General features: G+C 44.7%; 1 protein-coding gene across 1 annotated transcript in view; it reads right to left on the minus strand.

The window, feature by feature from the left end:
* ARHGEF3 (Rho guanine nucleotide exchange factor 3) overlaps positions 1–11,998 on the minus strand; it is a 308,374-nt gene that overhangs the window by 203,558 nt on the left and 92,818 nt on the right. Inside the window, exon 3 of the mRNA XM_034658496.1 lies at positions 7,560–7,626. Coding sequence (XP_034514387.1) covers positions 7,560–7,626 — 67 coding nt within the window. The remainder of the gene's footprint in view (positions 1–7,559; positions 7,627–11,998) is intronic.

The raw sequence follows: 11,998 nt of genomic DNA on the forward strand, positions 1-11,998 counted from the left end.
GTAGTGAAGAGAAGGGCCATATGCACCCCAATGTTCATAGCAGCATTGTCCACAATAGCTAAATCGTGGAAGGAGCCGAGATGCCCCTCAACAGATGACTGGATTAAGAAGATGTGGTCCATATATACAAAGGAATATTACTCAGCTATAAGAAAGAACGAATTCTCAACATTTGCTGCAACATTGTCAGCACTGGAGGAGATAATGCTAAGTGAAATAAGTCAAGCAGAGAAAGACAATTATCATATGATTTCTCTCATCTATGGAACATAACAACTAGGATGATCGGTAGGGGAAGAAAGGGATAAAGAAAGGGGGGTAATCAGAAGGGGGAATGAAACATGAGAGACTATGGACTCTGAGAAACAAACTGAGGACTTCAGAGGGGAGGGGGGTGGGGGAAGGGGATAGACTGGTGATGGGTGGTAAGGAGGGCACGTATTGCATGGTGCACTGGGTGTTACGCAACTAATGAAGCATCGAACTTTACATCGGAAACCGGGGATGTACTGCATGGTGACTAACATAATATAATAAAAAAATCATTAAAAAAAAATAAAATAGAATAAGCCTCCTCATGCTTGTGGGAGATTTTGCTTGTGGAAGGAGTTTGTGTGTAATTATTATAAGTTTTGTTGTTTTTGCTAATTATAAAAGCAATATATGCTCTCTCTCTCAAAAATTCAGACATTGCCAAGAACATAACTACCACGGCAGTGGTTCCCTGGTGCCACTCCCAGGCTGTCCGTAAACAGTGAGATTCCTTCAGACTTTGTTCTGCGTATATAATAATATGTTCTCTGGGGGAATTTCATTTTTGTTATTTTTGTTTGCTCTTCTTTACCTACTGGTTTAATCCTAAACGTATAGTTTTATGTTATATGTTTCTCCATCATTTGCACTTTCAACAATCACACAGCTGAGAGCACAGGCTTCCTGGGTTCAAAAGCTGCGTCCACCACTTTATTGCTGTGCGACCTTGAAGATGAGTAATTAAAATACTGGGCCTCAGTTTGCCCATCAAGAAACTGGGTATAATAATAGTATCTATCTAATAGGGTTGTTGGAGGTGTGATGACATGCAAAGCCCTAAGAGTAGTAGCTGACATATTACAAGAGCTAAATAAATGAAATACATTATTATAGTATTGTTTTTATTTATTTTGTCATTTAAAAATATTTTTTTAATTTTATTTAATTCATTTTTTAAAGATTTATATTTACTTGGCGGGGGGGAAAGGGAGCAGAGGGAGAGAGAATCCCAAGCAGACTTTCCGACGTGGGGCTTGATCTCACGACCCTGAGATCATGACATGAGCTGAAACCGAGAGTCAGATGCTTAACCGACTGTGCTACCCAGGCACCCCTAAAAATGTCTTTAAAGTATGAGTTAGAATGAACAACTTGACTTTGTTTACTGTCATTATATTTTCTCTTCTGTGCTGTTTATTCATACCCTTCAACTATTTTCCTATTGGGTTTTCAAATTTCTGTTATTGCTTTGCAAGAGTCCTTCGTATATTGGGGAGGTTAGTAATTTCATACTGAAGAGAAGTTCCCAAAAGGTGCTGGCAAGGAACACAAGCTTTGGAAATGAGCTGAGTTCAGGTTAGAATCCCAGCTCCACCACTTGCCTGTCATGTGACCCTGAGCAAGCTGCTCCACTTTTAAACCTCTATTCAGTGGGCAGAACTCTAGCACGGCCCCCAGAACTCCCAGCCCCCAGTGTACACATGTGTAATCCCTCCCCTGAGTGCAGGCAGAACCTGAGGATGTGATGAAGGATCACCCCCATGACTAGATTACTAATCATTGGCTTTTTGATCTTCAAAAGGAAGATGACCTGGGTGGTGATCTAATCCGGTGAGCCCTTTAAAGGAACTGGGCTCTTCTTCATGTCAGAGCGATACAAAGCATAAGCAATATGTGATGTGAGGCAGATTCTCTATTGCTGGCTTTAAAGATGGAGGATACCACATGGCAAGGACCCGAGAGGGGCCTCTAGGAGTTAAGGGCCACCCCTGGCTGACAATCTGCCAAGAAATGGGGACTTTGGTCGTAAAACCACAAGAAACTGAATCACCCCCAATAACCTGAATAAGCTTGGAAGATGAGACTCCACTCTGGCCGACACCTTGGTTTCAGTCTTGTGAGACCCTGAGCAGAGGACCCGGCACACCACGCCCAGACTTCTGGCGTACAGAACTGTGACCTAATGAGTGGCTAGCGTTTCAAGCTGCTAAAGTTGTGGTGATTTGTTACGCAGTGATGGAAAACTACACAATCTACTTCCTCATCTATGAAATGAGGATGAGGCTCAAACAACATCAATTTCTTGGGATTGTCCTGGGAAGTAATATACACATAAAGCCCTCAACACAGTGCCTGGTATAACCTAAGTGAATGCTAGGGGCTACTTACCTAGGATTAGTGGAGCTGTTATAATTGTATTCATCATTACAAATACAAAACAGGGTAACAAATTATTTTTTTCATATAGTAGGGAAGACCAAGCCTTTAAAAAAATGAAGTCCAAGGAATAGAAAGGCATTCTGGGTGATGACGTTTACCATAGCATACTCATTGTCCCTCGCATTTAAAAAAAGATCTTCATGTCTAACTTCCTTTGAAGAAAAGTATGCATCATCAGCCTTGTTTTAAAGAGGCAATATGTGAGATGCCTGGGTGGCTCAGTCGGTTAAGTGTCTGCCTTCTGCTCAGGTCATGATCTCGGGGTCCTGGGATTAAGCCTTACGGGGGTTCCCTGCTCAGTGGGGAGTCTGCTTCTCCCTCTGCCCCTCATCCCTGCTTGCGCTGACTCTCTCTCTCTCAAATAAATAAATAAAATCTTTTAAAAATAAATAAAGAGGTAATAGCTCTAAAGGCCTGGGGACAGAGAGTCCTGGGTTCAAATGCTGGCTCTGTCACTTAATACAGCTGTGATTTTAGGCAAGCTAGCACGTGTGGGACTCCGTTTCCTCATCCTTGATATGGGAATAAATACATCTACCATGCAGGACTGCCATGGCCTTGCTCGGAGCTGATGTTCAGGAAGTGGAGATAAATGTACCGAGTGACGCTACAAGAGAGAGAACTCTGTGCCACCTTTGTTGCAGGGTGGACACAGTGAGGTCACAATAAATCCTTGCCTGGCTGCATATGTTTTGAGTCTTAGAGACTGTCACTCTACTGAGTTGTGAATTTTAGAACATTCCAGTCTGACCTTCAAGAAACATTCAACGACACTGAGGAGTGTGCACTTCCTTCCAAATACAGGACCTGGAATGTGTCAAGGCAGCGTGAAGCAGGCACAAACCAGGTTCTAGTTCTGATCTCTTGGGAGAGACCCGGGAGAGATCTGGTAACAGTACCAAACTCTTCCTTGGAGCAAATGACCCTTCCCTACCTCAAGGAGCTCTCATGGAGCTGCCCTGACAAAACCCCATCCACCTAACTCCTTCAGAGGGAACATGTGACCAAGGCTGGTCCATCTTCTTGATGACAGTGTTTGGCCAAGGCACAGCTACATGACCCAGGCCAGGGCAATCAGAGCCCTTCACTGGGATTTTATATGTGGGCCCAGTCCACATGTAGTACATAGGATAAGACCAATACCCCAAAAGTAACAAAGCTGAAAGGGAGTATCCCTGGATACTGTTGTACCTGAAGCCTACCCACCTCGGTGTCCCTCAGTCACATGAGCCAATCAATCTCCCTTTCCACTTGAGCTACTTTTAATTGAGTTTCTATTATTTGCAATCAAGAGTCCTAATACATTAGGCCTTGTTTTCCACATCTGAAAATTAAAAGGTTGGGGCTACAATGTCCAAAGTTTCTTCCAAAGCTTCAGAGTCTAGAAATTTCTTCCCAAATGGCCTAGGCAAGAATGAAGACCAGGCACTGGAGAAAGAGACAAGACAAGCAACAGCCATGAAAATTCTGCTTGCTATTTAATGGAAACGTCAGTTCTAACACCTCATCAATGCCTGGTATGGAGCAGTAGGTCTTGCTAAGTACTTCCTAGTTAACTAACAGGCAATGGTAGGAGTTACGCTCCTGAGATTTCCACACTTCTAGAGTGAGTTTCCTCCCTGAGTCAGTCTCTCTCTCTCTCTCAGCTAACCGGAGGAGCTGTAGCAAATATTTGAACATGGAAGGGTGGAAATTCTGAGCTCAGCACTGCCTCAACCAGATGGGGACCAGATGTGCAGTAAGCACCTGACAGAAGCACTTAGTAACAGTACTACGGGGTCCCACCTTCTTATTCCTGTCATTCTGTTCTGGTTTTACTCATGTTCCCACTCTAACTGCCCCAACCAAAACCTCCTCTTGGCTTCTTTCCATGAGCGTATATGCAGCACCCATGGGTCTGGTGAGAGACGGGCACGACCCCACGTCTTGTTCAGGAAGGTGGGGGAGCCAGGAGGGTTGGTAACACCAAGGGTCTCTGTCTGCTTAGACAAGAGTGGGAATCAAGAGACCCAAACAGCACTTAATAAGGACAACTCCTATAAAAGGCTAAATCACTTGGTAGGTAGACAGAGTGTCATCCAAGGGTCACCAGCTCTTCCTGAACCTCACTATAGCCAAAAACTGCAGCCCCCCAAAAAAGGAAAACCACAAAGCCTACTCCTAATGCCCTGAGGAGTAATGCAGATCTGCAGTGAATGTTTCCAGGGAAGACAAGGAAGGGGTTACAATACAACTCACTCAGAAAGACTTTCCTTAAAATTATTTTGAAACCTCTCTCTCTTTTTCCAGGCTCCTTATTAAGATGCCAACCACTCCCTCTCCTCCCTTCATGCTCCAGCTCCCTCCTGAACCCTCACGTGTGTCCCTCTTGGCTTCTCATCTAGAGTGATGTGGTTCCTTGTCCTCTCGCCTTTTACCATCCATCTTCTCCCACCACTTCTCCCCACACCACCCCCAAAATCCACCAATGCCCAGAATATAGTGAACTAACACAGGATCTTTATTCTTTACAAGCCAAAGAGGAATGGAATTACGAATGCTTATAACGATTTCCTCTGCCACATATACAAATATGGGAAATTTGCTAGCGCACAGATTCTAAAACCTTCCTTTCTCAATAAAGAAGAAAATAAAGCGTTCACAAAAAGCACGCCCTGCCCTAAGACAGCATGCACAGCTCAGTCTAACAGGCCTGGGAGTCATATTTCATTACAGAAAATGTATTAGCTAATAATGCCTCAAAAGTCTTCATCCTGGCATTCTGGGTCCTTTGTGTTCTTCAGTTCCAATTACCATAATGATGGTTACAAAGCATGGCCTGGCTGGGAGTAAGGGTGTTTCCACTTGGTAGCGTTCCCTCCTACTCTCTATATGTCAGGGAGGATTATGCTCCAACACAGAAAGAGATCAATTTGGCCAATGTGGCAATTGATCAAGCCTCAGACCATCTCCCTCTTGCATATCTTGAGGTCAGTTTGTCTAACTTTACCAATACGCCCCATGGGCCAGGAGAAATCAAAAGCATGGACAAGGGACCAAAATAAACACCACAGCTGACCTAACCACCTAACAGACTCTACTTAACTCCAACGATTTTAACTATTCCCTAATTTCAAATGTTACCATGCAGGGATGAAGCTATCAAAGGGTCACTTTAACCAAGTGTATATCTAACAGGTTCCTTTGAGTAGCAATTTCTATAAGACAGAGTTGTGCTCAAAAATTCACAAAACATTTTTCAAGAGAAAACAGTTGAAGAGGTCTTATGGCCATAAGTATGGTAATCAATTGTCCCAGTTTGCCTGGGACTTCCAGTGTTAAAACCAGGACAATGGCTGGTATACTTGGGTGGTTGGTCACCCCAATGTACCCCAAGAGTTGGCTAGTGACCACTGCTGAATCAGAAGGAAGGGTAGGTTACCCTGAGGGGAGGCCAGAGACAGAGAGAAAATAAATATCTTCAAAAAAAGACCAATTTGCTCATAAAAGGTCTAATTTCTCTACAGTTCAAAATCGACAATAAATGTCAACTATTCCAAAGTGTGTACAAACTATCTTGTCAACCAGAATTTATAAGCAATGACTTTGGGAAATGCCACCAACGCCATCAACTCACCTTAATGTAGTCTCCAAGCACAGCAACACATCAAAGGCTCTGAGAAGTCCCACAGCGGTGAACATATTTAATTAGGTGCTCTCAGTGTGCCTCAAGTTTATTTGACCACACAAGGCTTTTTCCACCGAATGGTTATGATCATCCAACTGAACACACTTGGAGGAAGGGGATCTTATCCACAAAACCATAAACAGCTTAGGAGACACAGGACTTACATTCGGTAAGATATGCACGCCTATTTAAGAGGTCAACACGTTTCTCTTTGTACTCAGTAAAAAGCATATTGTAAACTTAGTGGAAATAGAGCCATGATCTATATTTATTTTTAATAACACACTTGGGGAAAATGACTAAGCTCTACGTAGGAGACTAAAGGGGAACTCAGTGAACTCACTAGAAAAAACAGTGCTGAAAAGACCGAAGACGTGAGCTCGAAACACAGCCTGAAGTGGACTTTGCATCTGATGGATGTGAAAGATCTGTTTCTTCATTCAACAAAGTCATTAAGTACGTAGGTGCTAGGCCCAGGGATACAGCAGTGAATAAGAGAGAATGACAAGGTCTCTACAGACCTGATGCTTGGAGCTTCTAATATGACATTTCCATAGGCACCAACTATCTCATCCCAACAATGAGAAGAAAGTGCAGGGGTCCACAGGTGGTGCCTGAGCTCAGACAGCTTTCCCACAGGAGGTGATGTCAAGGCTTAGACCCAAGGGATGAAGTGGGTGGGCCAGTTGCAGTGTGTGTAGGAGTGCAGTGCTGGACAGAGGGGGCTGTGTTCTAGGCAGAAGGAACAGCTCAGGCAAAGGCCAGGTGGTAAAACTGAGCTCTGAGCATTCTTTACACACACAAGGGTCTTTTTCCTAAGGTCAGAGCTAGAATTCATTTTAGCACACGGCAGGGCTTCTATACACTATTATTATTATTACTACTAATATTATTATGTTAAGGAAGAGAACTCTGCATCAAGAGGAGGTTAGATCTGACTATAATTCCACGGGTCTACAGCTTTATGATTGGGAGATTTTTATGATTCCCCTTAAAAATCTGTTTAGAGCTTCCAGACTTCTCCTTATGGAAAACAAAGCTCCCCATAAAGTCATAAATCTTTATATTAACAGATGGTACATTTCCGATTTCTTTTTTCTTCGTTGTGCACCCATCCCTCCAGGTTCCCCAGAAAACAGGTATAATGCCTCCCCCTCCTCAACCCTGACTTGGCTTCTTCACCAGATGCTTCCAGGAGCCCAAGACCTACCAGGCAAACGGACATCAGCAGGCACTTAATTGAGCCACTTAACGTTTTTAATTAAGCCACAACTGCTGATACAAACGTGATTTCTCCAAGTGCTGAAACACAGCTTTTTTGGGTGAAGCCCGATTAGTAGAGCCAACCCCAACAGCACGTTTCTGGAGCAGCCAGAATAGGGTGTAGAACAGTGGGGACCACGCCCGGGAAAACACTTACCCCTCTGAAATTCCAGGCTTTAGGGGAGGGGAACATGGGGAAGTTGTTCTGCCGCTGCCGCCTAGGCCTAGAAGAGGAGAAAAGACAAGACAATGTGTTCGTCACTCATGGGTTGGATGCTCAGAGGAAATCACCAACTTCAGACGTCGTTTATCAGAAAGAGATGCCTGGAGAAACGGCCCAGGCCGATGACGCAGCTGGCCTCGTCTACAGCTCCGCAGTCCTTCACAACCAAATGCACTCCGAACTCCTTCCCAGCACCCCAGGACCAGAGCTCCAGAGTCCCTTAGAAATAGTCAAGCCCCGACCCTTAAAAAATCAAATTGAATCTAAAATTCAACCTGGTTGCAATCAAGGAGCCAGACCAAGCTCCCGATCTTGATCTTTGTTTCTCACACACAAGCAATTCCCAAACGGACATCATCAGCTGGTGTTTACAGCTTCAGCTGAGCCTGGAACTCTCCCTGGTGGAGGCCACACCTGAGCTCCAGACTTTTTAGAGGGACGGTCCACAGGACACAGAGCCACTGCCTTGTCAGCCGGAACCGGTTCCCTCACTGATCAATGTGTCCACGTGCATCAGTATCCTTACAGGAGACAGAGGCAGGCTCCGGCGGTGTCAGCACCAGACGGGGGTACACAGAAGGGCGAAGAAAAGCAGCAGTGGTGTGGCTGGGCAGCTCCAGACACACCAGCAACACCTTATTTCTGTCCCGGAGAGTGAATCCAAGTTTGTAGCTGCCAACAGACCTCCAAGGACACCTTCTACAATGTTTTCATGGAGTAATAAATTACTCCTCCCAAAACTGTTGGAGTCTGTCAATATGGAAATTCAAATCTCATGTTTGCTCCAAGTACCAGCTCACTGAAAAGCATCCCTGAGAAAGGTCCATCTTGGACTTTCCCTGAGGTTTTAGTCACCAATGTACCAAGGAGGTACTAAGTTGTTGGTTTTTCACATGATAGCCACACCTGTACTTTGACTTCCCCGCCATAATGAGCAGTAATGCCAGACAAAAGTGACCGCTGCACAGGCTTGAGGCAGGCTCGAGTAAAAATCTTAATTGGCTCTCCCACAGGAAAGAGATGAATACGCAAAATATAGCAGCTAACAGGTATTGAGTCCTTAAAACAGCGCACACTGAGACTTCACAGAGTTAGTCTCACTGACTCATAAAGCAAGCCAGGGTTTGTCACTGTACCCATTCAGCAGATAAGAAAACAGAGACCTAAGGATGTTAAGTGCCAACTAACAGCACACAGGTGAAATCAGGATTCTGGTCTCGGTTGTCTGATCTCAGATCCCATGGTGTTTTATTAGCTGTGTGACCCTGACCTTGAGGCTTTCTCTCTTGGGCTTTCAAACTGCCTGTGTGCAAAATGGGAGGAACGATACCCAGTGCATAGTCAAGATGGGATGGGGGTTCTAAATCCAGTTCCATCACTGCTAAGTTCTCAAAGATGTCAGTGCAGAGCCCTTTCCCCTCCTCCCAAATTCTGGCTCCAAGAACAGCCTTCGACCAGGGGCACAGGACCAACACAGAAAAGCTGGGACAACTTATCAAAAGCTGTGTCTTTATATCCAGCCCCACTTCTGACTCAAATTCCTCCCCACCCACACGTATAACAGTAAAAACCCAGGCTAATAATAATATCTCAAGACAAACAACACATGGGTTGTTATTTAGATTTAATACACTTCTCTATTAAGTAACATGTTGGTCTAAGTTCTTCTAAAAAAGCCTTTCCCCCTTGCAAGAAAAAAACTGAAGAGTTTAACAAAACATCTCCCTGGATACGGTTCCCTCCTCTCCTGGGTTATAATTGGGCTTTGCTTTCCTAATTATTTGATGAGCTTCACTGCTTCCAAAGCAACAACGTACAGCAAGCAGAACACAGTGAGTAAATGGGCCCCTGTTTTATATCTTGCGGTCCACAGAAACTATGATTACAATAATTAACAGCAATTAAGTTACATGGTGTGCCAGGGACTGTGTTAAACACTTTGCCTACATAATCTAAGTCTCACAGTAAAATAGGTTATTATGTTACAGTATATTGTTAGTACATGAAATACGGGGAGTGTTATAATGGTGCTATAGAATATTTTATATATACAAATATATATGTACAAACTTATAATACATAACACATTATAATGGCAATATATATTTTTTTAAAATACTTTTATTTATTTAAAGTAAGCTCTACACCCAATGTGGGGCTTGACCTCAATATCAAGAGTCGCATACTTGGGGCGCCTGGGTGGCACAGCGGTTGGGCGTCTGCCTTCGGCTCAGGGCGTGATCCCAGCGTTATGGGATCGAGCCCCCACATCAGGCTCCTCCACTATGAGCCTGCTTCTTCCTCTCCCACTCCCCTTGCTTGTGTTCCCTCTCTCACTGGCTGTCTCTATCTCTGTCAAATAAATAAATAAAATCTTTAAAAAAAAAAAAAAGAGTCGCACGCTCTACCAACTGAGCCAGCCAGGCGCCCTGGCATTATATACTTTAAAATAAATAGTATAACTTTGGATCATAACATATTTTCATATAATATTATGGTATAATGGGAGATATTATCATTACCCCCATTTTACAGATGAGATAAACTGGGACTCAGAGAGATTAAACCACATGCCAAAAGTCACATAGCTGAAAGGTGGCCAAGGTAGGATTCATAACCACTTGTGTCTGACTCCAGATTCAGAGGACGTAGCCCCTCTCATACAGAGAGAAGCCCCACCAAACAGGGTACAGCATGCTTTTGGAAGAATATGGCCATGGGAGTTCATTGTGGGAAGGTACCAGCTTAGCAGGGCCTCACAATAAGAAACTTCATAGGCAAAGAAAAAGGATCAAAGCAAATCTGTCAATTCAGGGCACTCTCAGGCAATTTGGACACACCCTTCTCCACTGGGGAAATTGCCAGGAAACCTACCAAAAGAAGGACTGTTCCTAATTATAGGCTCCCCCCAGCCCTTGTATATCATCACCAGCCAGGCTTCCAGATCAATCACATTAGCTGGAGCCCCTTTAACAGTCTAGAGTCTCCTTACTAGTAACCTCCTTCTCCCCAGCCAAACACTAGCACCCAGGTGGCTTTAAAGGACAGCTTCAGGAGGGGCCCCTGGGTGGCTCAGTCAGTTAAGTACCTGACTTATAACCTGGCTCAGGTTATAATCTCAAGGTCCTGGGATGGGGGCCTGTGTTGGCCTCCCTTCTCAGTGGGGAGTCTGCCCCTTCTCCGCCCCTGCTTGCACCCACACCCCGCCCACGCATGCATAGTTAAGCAGCACAGCCTGTCCTGCAGATGTCAGGAGGACAACACGGAACAGTAACGCTCCACCTCTGCGGAGGAATCCATGGGCAGCCAGGGGTGGGCCTGCAGCAGAAGGGAAGCCATTGAGACAGGAGGGAGCACTTCCTGCCTGGAAGGAGGTTACAACCATAGGGAAGGTTGGGAAGAAGAGTTATAAACATTCCCCCCTCCAGAGAGCTTATGGTAGACATGGAGAAATGCCCACGGGAGGAGCAAAGATGCATTTAGGGAATGATCACAAATTCAGGTGTGTGTGTGGTTGGACTCACACAGTAGCACCAGGCCTCAGGGTTAGCAGCAGAATGTATTTCCCGCCACAGGAAAACAAATACAACTTGTTCCCACCCCTTGGGAAGAGCATTAGTGACCATTTCCAGAGCAGCTCCTAAGAGTATGGGTTTCAGAAGCTTCCACAGCCCATGCACTGTGTGGGGCTAAGAGCCTAGTGCCTGGGGTAGGACCCACTTGGGGCTCCGAAAGTGGCTCCCTCCCTTTTTTTAAAAAAGATTTTATTTATTTATCTGACAGAGAGAGACACAGCCAGCGAGAGAGGGAACACAAGCAGAGGGAGTGGGAGAGGAAGAAGCAGGCTCTCAGTGGAGCAGGGAGACCGATGCAGGGCTCAATTCCAGGACCCTGGGATCACGCCCTGGGCCAAAGGCAGATGTTTAATGACTGAGCCAACCAGGCGCCCCAGCTCCCTCCCTTTCTTGCTGCAGGACTTCAACCAGGCTACCCACTTTCTACTCCCTCTGAGCCTCCATTTTCTTGTTTGTAAAATGAGGATAATAATCTCTCTTCACAAAATTGAAGCATTAATATACTATATAAAATGGCAGAGAATCTGGCACTCATGGATGCTCAAATTAGCTATTACAGTAGACCCCCTTCTGCACAAAAGGTATGTTCAGGGGCACCTGGCTGGCTCAGTTGGTGACTCTTGATCTTGGGGTTGTGAGTTCCAGCTCCACATTGGATGCAGAGATTACTTTATTATTTTTTTAAATTTTTTAAATTGAATTTATTTTTTTTAAGTTCCATGATTTATTACTTGCATATAACACCCAGTGCACCATGCAATATGTGCCCTCCTTAATACCCATCACCAGTTTTTTTTT

Source organism: Ailuropoda melanoleuca, chromosome 4 (genome assembly GCF_002007445.2).
Source record: "Ailuropoda melanoleuca isolate Jingjing chromosome 4, ASM200744v2, whole genome shotgun sequence".
Classification (NCBI taxonomy): Eukaryota; Metazoa; Chordata; class Mammalia; order Carnivora; family Ursidae; genus Ailuropoda; species Ailuropoda melanoleuca.